Below are 13477 nucleotides of genomic sequence, written 5' to 3'. Positions count from 1 at the left end.
GTACATACATTCACATGGGACGGTAAATACAGTAAAATGTTAATATTTGGGAATTCTTTGTTCTACTCTTAAACCTCTTCTGTGGGAAATTATGTCAAGGTTTTTTAACATTATTTTAAAATTTAAATTTTTAAAATTTGTATTATTTATATTTAAAAACTATTTTTCATTATTAAATTATTACTATTAAATTGCTATTTCTTTTTATGAGACACAATTATTATTTATAGGCACTAAGATCTTATACTTAGGAAATCCAAGAGAATCTACAAACAAGTAGAAATTAAAAGATTTCAGCAAATATTTTGATAAATGAGTAATATGCCAAAACAGGTTTTCACTATATTAGCAAAACAAGTTAGAAAATTTAGTAGGAAAAGTCTCATTCTTGATTGCTTGAGAAGAGCCTTCCAAAAAAAAATTTAAGACATAAATAGAGGGAAAAACTATAAAATTTTACTGAAGGGCATGAAATAACTTATGAAACATTAATAAGATGTCAAAAATGGTTATCATGAAGAATTTATAACATAGAAAAATGCTTAGGCAATGTTCAGTGAAAGAAGGAAATACAAAAATGTACATAAGATATGAACACAATTATATAAAACAAACAAAAGCTATACAGAGAAAGAAGACTGGAAGGAAATACACACCCTAAATGCAACACTACAAGCTCTGGGTAGTAGGACTAGATATGAATGTTTTCCTGGTATTTTTCATTGTTTTCAAATATTTTGTAACCAACACAAAGGTTTTAAACAATTTAAGAAATATATTTTATTAAAAATATAAACATAATACACTAACCATTTAAATCATTGCCTTCAGGAGCTCCATTAAGAGCTGAAAAACTGAAATCAAATGCATACCGTCCCAGGTAACAATGTTTTACCATCTGATTCAAATGTTCATAAAAATGGCAGTGGTATAAAAGAGCCTGGAGGGCAGGTTTTCCTATGAGAGACAGCCCAGAGTCCTCATCATGGACACAGGGGCCCTGTAGGAAAAGAGGGAGAGAGAGAGACAGGAATTTACGACATTATTTCTTCAAAAAGACCCACTGTCTCCCCACAGTCCCCTTCAGGAAACAAATGCTACTACACTCCTTCACTTCTCTCTGTCCTTCCACACGTACACCAGCCTGACCCTGACCCGGAAAGTTAATCCAGCTCTCTGCTGTCAAAAAATCCACTAAAGGCAGAAAGCTAATCTAGTCTCTCTTGAGGGGCCACTTAGTTTAAAACGTTTCTACGAAATGGTACAGCTCGAATCAAGTAATTATGTACTTCAGCCACAAATACAGTAAAAGTGTGTTGCAACCCACTCAAAACAATGAAATGATTTGTATTAAAATATCTGAAACAAGTAATCCAAGTTATTTTATTCAAAATTATTTTTGTGCCTATCAGTAAGCTAGATAAAGTGAAAATGCTCATTAATATCCACAGTAAAATCTGTTTGTCACTTTATTTTCCACTGAGTGAACCCGTCTTCCAAGGGCATTTCACATGTGTGCACGCTAACACAAACATAAACACATGCGTGTGCACAAACACACACACATATTTTCCAGCAGAAGGCTGAGAAGAATCTACCATTTCATACTTTTAATCTCTTTGCACTTTTTTTCCAAATAATTTTTTGAGGTGCCACTCATGACTTCTCCTGGAATATTGAAATGGCTAAAACCAAGCCATCAGTTAAAAGTATGCTAAGGATCAGTTTAAAGTATGCTAATTATCACATCACTAGAAGGACAGGGAGGCCTGGCGTACTGCAGTCCATGAGATCACAAAGACACGACTAAGCGACTGAACCGAACTGAGTTCATAACTATTTCTATTTTTCTGAAAATGATAATATAGTTCAGACTTTAAAACAGAACATAAGAGAGAAAAATAAAAACAAAAAATAAAAAGCTAAGTGCCAATAGGAAAGGTCTGCAAATATAGCATTAACTATGAAATTTGCATACGTGCCCCACTTCTCATGCCCCCTGATCACCAAGGAAAGATGAACCTTTAAAACTTACTATCCAGGAAGATGAAGTAATAGTTAAAGGTAGACTTGCAAGTTAAAGGCAGAATTACATTAAGATGAGTTTCTCCATTAACTCTTCTCTTTAAGGATATGATTAAAATTAAACCTCTTACCTTCAATATGTCATGGTACTAACATACCCACTAGCTATGATTCAAAAGGAACTAAAGCAAAACAAAATTACATATGAGAAGAATGTTTTCAAGAAGAAAAAGGAATTATTTTGCTGTATACAAACTTGAAAAATGCTAGAATGTAATGTATAAATTGAAAAAAAAGACCTTAATTACATAAGAAATTCCTAACTACATTTTAAGAATTCAGTTAAAATGAAACTGTTTCTCTGACACCAAGCATTTACTGTCATACCCATACCCATAATGATTTATGATGAACACAACAGAAAATGAAAATATGCACTGATAATTCTCCCATTAAATATGAAAACAGTACATACTACAGCTATAAATGAGTCGGCCATCTCTATACAATAGATATGAACACATACGCAGACAGTCTACCTACGTCCACTGAGAATGAACAGAAGCAGTGACCCCTTCTTGGAAATCATGTGCATCTAGATACTAGTGCTACTTCCTGCTACATCCCCCAGAGCACTTCGAAATGTACATTAAGACAAGTAAATGAAACATCTTGTTGAATAAGATTATTATTCATCATTCTACCAACGACAGTTGTAATTTTAAAGCACTGAAAAAGGAGTATCTTCTTTCTTGGTTGTAGTGAAATGGTGAAGGTCACACTTCTTGGATATTATAAAATTCCATTGTCTACATGTGAAGATCATCTTTCTCCCTTACTAGAGCAGTTGTTTCCACGTTGAGATTTAAAGCACCAGTAAACTTTTTAAAAACTGGGGAACAAATACCCCTGGAGGAGGCCATGGCAACCCACTTCAGTATTCTTGCCTGGAGAATCCCAAGGACAGAGGAGCCTGGAGGGCTACAGTCCATGGGGTCGCAAAGAGTCAGACCCGACTGAAGCAACTTAGCACAGCATAGACTTTTTAAAACTGGGGGACAAATACTAGATTACCAACTACTTATATTGCCAACTGAGGAGACTTAAAAGCAAAAACTAATAACCAAAACAGATAAAAAAAAGACAGGAAGAAAATGAGTGTACATTAAAAATGCCCCCCAAAAATTAGACTTAAATTTTGCTTAAGACTAGTAGAAGATTCATCATCAAGTACTATTTTAGAGTAACTCCCAAAATATCTTTTATTCTAGCCAACACAAGCAAAGCAGAAGACTCTGTGAAATCATACTTCAGATCAGATCAGATAAGATCAGTCGTTCAGTCATGTCCGACTCTTTGCGACCCCATGAATCGCAGCACGCCAGGCCTCCCTGTCCATCCCCAACTCCCGGAGTTCACTCAGACTCACGTCCATTGAGTCAGTGATGCCATCCAGCTATCTCATGCTCTGTTGTCCCCTTCTCCTCTTGCCCCCAATCCCTCCCAGGATCAGAGTCTTTTCCAATGAGTCAACTCTTCGCATGAGGTGGCCAAAGTACTAGAGTTTCAGCTTTAGCATCATTCCTTCCAAAGAAATCCCAGGGCTGATCTCCTTCAGAATGAACTGGTTGGATCTCCTTGCAGTCCAAGGGACTCTCAAGAGTCTTCTCCAACACCACAGTTCAAAAGCATCAATTCTTTGGCACTCAGGCTTCTTCACAGTCCAACTCTCACATCCATACATGACCACAGGAAAAACCATAGCCTTGACTAGACGAACCTTTGTTGGCAAAGTAATGTCTCTGCTTTTCAATATGCTATCTAGGTTGGTCATAACTTTCCTTCCAAGGAGTAAGTGTCTTTTAATTTCATGGCTGCAGTCACCATCTGTAGTGATTCTGGAGCCCAGAAAAATAAAGTCTGACACTGTTTCCACTGTTTCTCCACCTATTTCCCATGAAGTGATGGGACCGGATGCCATGATCTTCGTTTTCTGAATGTTGAGCTTTAAGCCAACTTTTTCACTCTCCACTTTCACTTTCATCAAGAGGCTTTTGAGTTCCTCTTCACTTTCTGCCATAAGGGTGGTGTCATCTGCATATCTGAGGTTATTGATATTTCTCCCGGCAATCTTGATTCCAGCTTGTGTTTCTTCCAGTCCAGCGTTTCTCATGATGTACTCTGCATAGAAGTTAAATAAACAGGGTGACAATATACAGCCTTGACGAACTCCTTTTCCTATTTGGAACCAGTGTGTTGTTCCATGTCCAGTTCTAACTGTTGCTTCCTGACCTGCATACAAATTTCTCAACATGCAGAACAGGTGGTCTGGTATTCCCATCTCTTTCAGAATTTTCCAGTTTATTGTGATCCACACAGTCAAAGGCTTTGGCATAGTCAATAAAGCCGAAATAGATGTTTTTCTGGAACTCTCTTGCTTTTTCCATCATCCAGCAGATGTTGGCAATTTGATCTCTGGTTCCTCTGCCTTTTCTAAAACCAGCTTGAACATCAGGAAGTTCATGGTTCACATATTGCTGAAGCCTGGCTTGGAGAATTTTGAGCATTATTTTACTAGCGTGTGAGATGAGTGAACTGTGTGGTAGTTTGAGCATTCTTTGGCATTGCCTTTCTTTGGGATTGGAATGAAAACTGACCTTTTCCAGTCCTGTGGCCACTGCTGAGTTTTCCATATTTGCTGGCATATTGATGCAGCACTTTCACAGCATCATCTTTCAGGATTTGAAATAGCTCAACTGGAATTCCATCACCTCCACTAGCTTTGTTCGTAGTGATGCTTTCTAAGGCCCACTTGACTTCACATTCCAGGATGTCTGGTTCTAGGTCAGTGATCACACCATCATGATCATCTGGGTTGTGAAGATCTTTTTTGTACAGTTCTTCTGTGTATTCTTGCCACCTCTTCTTAATATCTTCTGCTTCTGTTAGGTCCATACCATTTCTGTCCTTTATCGAGCTCATCTTTGCATGAAATGTTCCTTTGGTATCTCTGATTTTCTTGAAGAGATCCCTAGTCTTTCTCATTCTGTTGTTTTCCTCTATTTCTTTGCATTGATCGCTGAAGAAGGCTTTCTTATCTCTTCTTGCTATTCTTTGGAACTCTGCATTCAGATATTTATATCTTTCCTTTTCTCCTTTGCTTTTCACTTCTCTTCTTTTCACAGCTATTTGTAAGGCCTCCTCAGACAGCCATTTTGCTTTTTTGCATTTCTTTTCCATGGGAATGGTCTTGATCCCTGTCTCCTGTACAATGTCACGAACTTCATTCCATAGTTCATCAGGCACTCTATCTATCAGATCTAGGCCTTTAAATCTATTTCTCACTTCCACTGTGTAATCATAAGGGATTTGATTTAGGTCATACCTGAATGGTCTAGTGGTTTTCCCTACTTTCTTCAGTTTAAGTCTGAATTTGGCAATAAGGAGCTCATGATCTGAGCCACAGTCAGCTCCCGGTCTTGTTTTTGCTGACTGTATAGAGCTTCTCCATCTTTGGCTGCAAAGAATATAATCAATCTGATTTCGGTGTTGACCATCTGGTAATGTCCATGTATAGAGTCTTCTCTTGTGTTGTTGGAAGAGGGTGTTTGTTATGACCAGTGCATTTTCTTGGCAAAACTCTATCAGTCTTTGCCCTGCTTCATTCCGTATTCCAAGGCCAAATTTGCCTGTTACTCCAGGTGTTTCTTGACTTCCTACAACCGCAGGCGGCTGGGACTCGCGTCAAAGCGCGGCCGAGAGGAGCCACCCCACGTCCAAGGTCAGAGGCAGAAGCCGGGAGGACCCCATGCCTGAAGGGCTGCGGCCAAGAGGAGTTACCCCACGTCTGAGGTCAGGGGCAGCGGCTGAGAGTATCAGACTGCAATGGCACAGGAACGGCAGAGAGGAGCTACCCCGCGTCTGAGGTCGGGGGGGGCAGCCGAGAGGAGATACCCAGCCTCCAAGGTCAGGGGCGGCGACGAGAGGAGTTACCCCGTGTCCAAGGTCAGAAGCGGCGGCAGGGAGGAGCTACCCCACGCCTGTAAACCCGAGGCCAGGGGCGACGGGCGGGAGGAGCTACTCCACACCCCTAAGCCGGAGGCTAAGGGCAGCAGCGGGGAGGAGCAACCCCACAACCGAGGCCAGGGTCGGTGGCCGGGAGGACCAACCCCACGTCCAAGGAGCCGTGGCTGCACGGGCGCAGGAGGGCCTAGAGGAGCTATCCCACGTTGAAGGTCAGGAAGGGTGGCGGTGGGGAGATACCCTTCATCCAAGGTAAGGAGCAATGGCTGCGCTTTGCTGAAGCAGCTGTGAAGAGATACCCCACCCCAAAGGTAAGAGAAACCCAAGTAAGATGGTAGGTGTTGCAAGAGGGCATCAGAGGGCAAACACACTGAAACCATACTTACAGAAAACTAGTCAATCTAATCACACTAGGACCACAGCCTTGTCTAACTCAATGAAACTAAGCCATGCCCGTGGGGCAACCCAAGACGGGCGGGTCATGGTGGAGAGATTTGACAGAATGTGGTCCACTGGAGACGGGAATGGCAAACCACTTCAGTATTCTTGCCTTGAGAACCTCATGAACAGTATGAAAAGGCAAAATGATAGGATACTGAAAGAGAAACTCCCCAGGTCAATAGGTGCCCAGTATGCTACTGGAGATCAGTGGAGAAATAACTCCAGAAAGAATGAAGGGATGGAGCCAAAGCAAAAAGAATACCCAGCTGTGGATGTGACTGGTGATAGAAGCAAGGTCCGATGCTGTAAAGAGCAATATTGCATAGGAACCTGGAATGTCAGGTCCATGAATCAAGGCAAATTGGAAGTGGTCAAACAAGAGATGGCAAGAATGAACGTCGACATTCTAGCAATCAGCGAACTGAAATGGACTGGAATGGGTGAATTCAACTCAGATGACCATTATATCTACTAATACGGGCAGGAATCCCTCAGAAGAAATGGAGTAGCCATCATGGTCAACAAAAGAGTCCGAAATGCAGTACTTGGATGCAACCTCAAAAACGACGGAATGATCTCTGTTCGTTTCCAAGGCAAACCATTCAATATCACAGTAATCCAAGTCTATGCCCCAACCAGTAACGCTGAAGAAGCTGAAGTTGAACGGTTCTATGAAGACCTACAAGACCTTTTAGAACTAACACCCAAAAAAGATGTCCTTTTCATTATAGGGGACTGGAATGCAATAGTAGGAAATCATACTTAAACCACTGTTTTCAACTTTTTAATAGAAAACTAATTCTGTGATGAAGAACTGGAGAATAACAAAAGCAAAAAGCTGCACTAAGCACATCACCAGCATCAAAAAGGAACTGCAGACTATTTAACTAATTAGAAAAAAAAAAAAATGTGAACTTCTACACATGGTTCTATATTATAATACAGAACACGCTTCTGTTCTATTTAACAAAACCAAGAAAACTTATTATGCTTGCCTTTGCATTATATTTATTTCAATTATTTTTTAAAAAATTCACCGGCAGAACATCAACAAGATTATAGTATAAAAGTGTCACTAGGTTAACAATGAGAGTAGAGATTATATGCATTTGAGCCAAAAACAACACATTTTTAAATCTGGTTACTGGATAATAGGCATTAAAATCACTATGCTGTTAATATAAATATTAATCCTGTATATTCTTTTCTAGTTTTTCTCCTAGGGTTTACTACAACACAGACTGTGAATAACAATCATTATCAGAAGGCCTGTTAAAAAAACAAGAGGAGTCAGGGCAAAACTTGCCTGGGATATTCAATAATTGGCAGCGTTATGAGGTTTGTAAAGTCTGGAAAAATGAATTTTCCAAGAGTTAAAGGAGATTCAGGCCTTAACAACCACCTGAGTGCCCATAAAGCTGCCCTCAATACAGCTCAACTAGATTCAGTGACTCCCCTGAAGATGTATTCTAATGAAAACTGAAAAAGGAATCTTAGATCTAAGATCCTGGGATGTGAGATGCCACGATGTGAGGCATACACACATACACGGGATGAGGACATGTGGATAAGGAACAGGGCAGAAGAGCATGTCCTGTCTCCCCACAGAGAGCACTTTTCTATCTTCCAAAACATCTAAAAAGCAGCAGGCTATAAAAAAGTCGGCTAAAACTATTTACTGACTTGACATTTAGAATATGAAACAGAAAATTAATCCAATAGAAACCAAAGAAAGGTTAAGTTATGACACTGTGTACTAACCCAGAAAAGTAGATGTTAAGATAAATGTATATTTAACTACAAACAAATTTGCTTATTATTAGAGAAACAATATAGTCAGTGGGAAAGAGAAACTGGCTGGACTGAAAGCAAAAGGGTGTGGTGTAGGGCACACTACTTAAACTCTCTGTGCTAAATTTTCTTATTCTACAAAATGAGGAGAATAATGGTTCACAACTCAAACCATTATACAGGTCAATATCTGTAATGCTTCTAGAAGAGTGCCTAGAACATAGTAAACACCATGCTAATGATTATTATTTCTGCTTAAAATTATTTTTAACACCATAGAGACTGGTAAATATGACGAAGCATAAAAAGATCTCTACATTCTCTTTTAAGGGATCCTGTTAGCTTGTATAAAGTTTCATCACCAAGGAAATATATACCAATATAAAAATATATATGCTGAAACTCTATCATCAATTAATCTCAAAGATCTACAAGGCTGATAACTGTTCAAAGACACCTACCTGCCAAGTATAATCCTTTATAATTACTGAAGGCATTGGAATTACAAGGAGATTCTGAAAAATAAATGCAGCCTGAAATTGAAGGGAAAAAAAATGTCAATACTGCCATCTTGTTGTCATGTCTGAAATAACCAATATACTGTAATTTAATAACAAAAAAAAGCATATCCCTGGTCAGCTGAACATGCTAAGAGGTCATCGTGAGAACTCCCCAACTGCCGTAATAGGAGGAGAAACTACTTCATCAGGAAAGATATTTTTTCCTATTTCAGAATGTTGTCTTACCAAAAAATGATATGTAAAACAGAAACTATCCTGGCAGCATTTAAGAAATATATTTCCTATTTATATTACTCTCTTAAAGATCACACACACACCTCTCTCTCCTCCTCTCTTTCTACCTAAGTTCCTCTCAATAAGAAATGGCAAATTAGAAACACAAACTACAAAAATTCAATTTGACCTAGGTCCTGAACACAGACAAGTTAAATAATCACACTAATATGAACACCGATTACCTAGTCAGTGAAAGATTACATTATAACAGGAGAACAACCAGAGTAACAGGGGATCAGAGGGAGGGAAATTTTCAACCCTCTTCACTGGAGGCCAATAGATAATCTTAACAGCTTCAAGAAGAAGCTATCCGTTTGAGCATTACTATCAAGAAGCAAGTTAACAACTACAGCCCTTGGATTTTGGGGCTGGAAACTGGCTAACGGTGAGCCTGGGAGCAGACGTCTTCTCTACAGGTCTCTAAGCACTACTGGATTACTGTTTCTAAAGTGGTCTACGTCAGTCATCTCTGATAAAGCAGCAGTAAAGAAAGTCACAAACTGTCTAGACAGAATTCAAATAGCACTGACTTTTCCTCTTTACATGTTATGAGTATTTTGACAGCGCCTTATCTTAAGTAAAGCTTTATAAACTTGAACACTGAGATAATATAATTTTTTCCCTGTGAACTACTTTTCCACGTATAATAAAGTAGAAGAGTCCATATTAACACAGACTCAATTCTGCTTTGATCTTTCCGAGCAAAGGACTCCAGGTTTTACTGTGAATCAATACCATTCTGTTCTCTGCAACCATTTAATTTGGATTTTTCACAGGCAGAAGAGACAAGGGTCAGCAGTCAGTCCACTGTGGCGAACAGGGAGTATGGTTTATAAGAATATTCACAACAGATTTTCAAGGGAAACAGGAAGGAAGAACTACACAGACAGGCCTACCTCCCGGCGCACCATGCTGCATTCCGACTGGTCCAGAAGAATGTTCACCACCGTTCCCCAGAGCCCACCAGAAATGTTTTGACAACTGTTTGCCAAGGCCACACAGCCAGTTTCAAGGGTGGTTAGTGCTGATCCTAATCCCAATGAAGTGAACCTCACCTGTCAAATTAGAGAAAATGTTGTGAAATAAAAAAACCTGATTCCATAACATGGGTTCTTAATCTTTCTGGTACATAAAATACCAAATTCTTATGACATTGTCTTGGCAATCCTAAATTATAAGACACAAAGAATACTGTAGTATAAATCTATGAAGGAATAAAAACTCTATACTTAGGTATAAATAATAAAAGCAAATATCACAAAAAGTCAAAACCAGGTATAAATAAGATTAAAAAAGCACAGTTCAAAAGCCTTTTTCGAGGGAAAGCATACAGTGCTTACATATCTTTTATGAACATGATTCTTGTTTATTTCTCATTTTTAAGAGGATACTATTATTTTGTTCCACCTTCCTTAATTTTTCAGTTTCTTTCAAACAAACAGCTTAAACTTCTTTGAAATTCCTTTTCAAAAAGAAATAACTGAATTATCTTTTTATAAGGCACTTAGTATTTTCCCCAAAATTATTTTAAAAGAAAAACGTTTCAAGTAAGATGGATATAATATGTTTGCCACAGTACTCCTGCTTCTCAAGCTATGTATTTTGGTGAACCTCCAAATTCTGATTACAAAATAGAGCTTCCCTGTGATAACCACAAGGTAACAAAAAGTAATGCAGTCATAACATGGTGAAGCCACAAGTCCAAGTTCAAAGTGGCTAAAGAATGTACCTCTAGATGCTAACATTACATATTTTTAATATATATGGGCTTCCCTGATGGCTGAGATGGTAAAGAATCTCCCTGCAATGTGGGAGACCTGGGTTTGATCCCTGGGTTGGAAAGATCCCCTGGAAGAGGGCATGGCAATCCACTCTAGTATTCTTGTCTGGAGAATCCGCATGGACAGAGGAGCCAGCGCACTACATACAGTCCATGGGGTCACAAACAGTTGGGCACGACTGGGCAACTAAGCACAGGACATTATCAATATATACTCAAAAATTTGCTAAGAGGGTAGATCTTACGGTAAGTGTTCTAATCACAAAAACAAACAGTAAAGAAGACAAAATGAAACTTTTGGAGGTGAAGGACTGGTTTATGGCATTGATTCTGGATAGGTATATTTCACAGGCGTATATTTATCTCTAAATTCATGAAATTGCACACATTAATTATGTACAGAATTTTGCATGGCAACCATACCTCAATAAAGTGGTTTAAAAAACTAAGATCAGTAGACAAATGGCAAAACAGGAAAACTCATTAATATAAAACACTGCAGTGTAGTGTTATAATTCTATTAAATGATACTCAAATGTCACTTGGCCACTATTCCTCTAAACTGTTCAAAAATGGCTGGACTTCTCCAATAATTTTTTCACTGTTCTTTATAAATCTGATTGATAGATTTTATAATACTTCCTCTATTTTTAATCTGCACTCTGAATTTGGCTGAATATGGGGGTGCCATGAACTGAATTATGTACCCCCAAATTTTGTATGGGGAAGCCCTAACACCCAGTGTATCTGAGGATAGAGCTTTTCAGGGGATGATTAAGGTTAAATGAGGCCATGAGGATCGGGTCCTAATCTGACAGTACTGGTGGCCTTATAAGAAGAGGAAGAGAGAAAAAGTGCTATGGGCATGAAGTGAAAAGGGAGCCACGTGAAAGCCAGAAAGAGCCCTTGCCAGACCTGACCACATGGGTGGACAACCTCATCTCCAACTTCCCGCCTCCAGACGTGTGAGAAAATAAGTATCTTTGTTCAAGCTAACCAGTCTATGGTGTTTTATTATGCAGCCCAACCTGCTTGAGATAGGGGGTAAATACAGCTTAAGGTTTAGTCACTAAAATAATCTCATTTTGGAAAATATGAACATGTATATACATGTGTGTTTTGCTTTATCTGTTCTCTAATCCACACATAATAAGACTCGATTCTCCTTCACACTGACCTCTGGGTCTCGGTCAACCCACAACGGAATCAGCCAAGCCAATCCCTGCTGAGTGGGAGCATGGTCTTCACTCTGACTCCCCAAAGGCAAGAACCAAAGTGACATCCACTCCTAGAATGGAAAAAGGGAACAGAAACACACTAGGTAAGTTTCTAAGGAAAAAAACAGAATTTAAAATATCTGAATTTTAAAAAGCAAAACAAAGTAAAAATCTTATACGTAAGACTTGGCTTTAATTCATTATTTAGCCAACATACGACAAACAAAAATCTCAGCTCCTCCTTAAGAAGTTACACATGTCCCTTTTCTCTTCAGAACTGCTATTTTACACGTAATTTAGACAAAAATGCAGTTCTCCAGTGCATGCAGATTTCAAGCAAAATAAAAAAGTAAAATTCAGATTTGTATAATATACAGCTTCTAAGAAACTGCTCATTTAAAAATCATTTTTGTCTCCTAAAAAGGAGACATCAAAAGACATTTTTCTCGAGTAATCAGACAGGCCTGAAACCCATCAAGCACAGCACACTCCTTTCCTGGCAACCGTGGGAAGACAGGCGGCTGAGAGTGCGCTCACCGAGCTCTGGGCCTGGGCCATCATCTCATGCGACAAGTGGAGCAGGCAGAGAACGGTGCTCTTTGTGACACCTTTTCCCATGAAGGACATCGCATTTCCTCCTCGCTCCACGTAGAAGGATGTGATGACCTGAAAAGCAAATGCACACAATTCAGGGGCAGCTTTACTCTTAGAGGCTAAATATAGGCTAAATATATACCTTTCTGCTGACTCATCTGAGATGAACCCTAACCACGTAAAGTATTCATATATTATCATATTCTCAGTTTATATATTTAAAAATGGTTCAGAAGGTAAAATTTCGTTACAGGTATTGCATCACAAGTAAACATTCTTCATATAAAGCTTTTTTCCTTCGGAATTTGTACAAAGCACGTGTAGTATACTCTTAGGAGATTCTGTGATTTAAACTATGCTCATAACATATTTCAAGTATTATAATATCCTTTTGAAGTAAGGGTCCAGTTTATAAATACCTTGTTGAAAAGTATACTTAAGACATTTGCTAGCTATACTCTTACTAACTCTTACCACCAGAGTTAGGCTAGGTTTCTAGAATTATGGTTCAAATGTAAACAGTTTCTCCATTGATAAGCCATCTTAGATTTCTATTCCATATCTAAATATGTATTAATTATTTAAATCATTGGCTGTCAGCTTTTTATCTCCCACATATCCAAGAGATTTAACACCTTCCCATCAATAACAACAGAAGAAATGTTTCTTATTTGAAGCTATCTGCCCTTTTCTGGGCAAAGGTCCGTATAGTCAAAGCTGTGGTTTTTCTAATAATTATGTACTGATGTGAGAATTAGATCATAAAGAAGACTGAGTGCCGAAGAACTGATGCTTTTGAACTATGGTGT

At 38.7% G+C, this 13477-nt stretch overlaps 1 protein-coding gene across 8 annotated transcripts in view; it reads right to left on the bottom strand.

Annotated features, from left to right (window-relative positions):
* RTTN (rotatin) overlaps positions 1-13477 on the bottom strand; it is a 120637-nt gene that overhangs the window by 38235 nt on the left and 68925 nt on the right. For all 8 annotated transcript variants that reach the window (XR_015153399.1, XR_015153400.1, XR_015153401.1 and 5 more), the window contains 5 exons: positions 12612-12740; positions 12035-12145; positions 9974-10132; positions 8742-8813; positions 811-1000 (listed from right to left, as the gene is read on the bottom strand). Coding sequence is in view for 5 of the 8 variants with exons in the window: in XM_086372188.1 (XP_086228314.1) it covers positions 811-1000; positions 8742-8813; positions 9974-10132; positions 12035-12145; positions 12612-12740 (661 nt within the window). In the remaining 3 variants the exon portion in view is untranslated. The remainder of the gene's footprint in view (positions 1-810; positions 1001-8741; positions 8814-9973; positions 10133-12034; positions 12146-12611; positions 12741-13477) is intronic.

The sequence above is a fragment of the Bos grunniens genome, chromosome 24 (genome assembly GCF_055505025.1).
Source record: "Bos grunniens cultivar Pamir isolate PY7600 chromosome 24, Bosgru_T2T1.0, whole genome shotgun sequence".
Taxonomy (NCBI): Eukaryota; Metazoa; Chordata; class Mammalia; order Artiodactyla; family Bovidae; genus Bos; species Bos grunniens.
The sequence above is the reverse complement of the archived record's forward strand: the minus strand, read 5'-3'. Positions and strand labels throughout refer to the sequence as shown.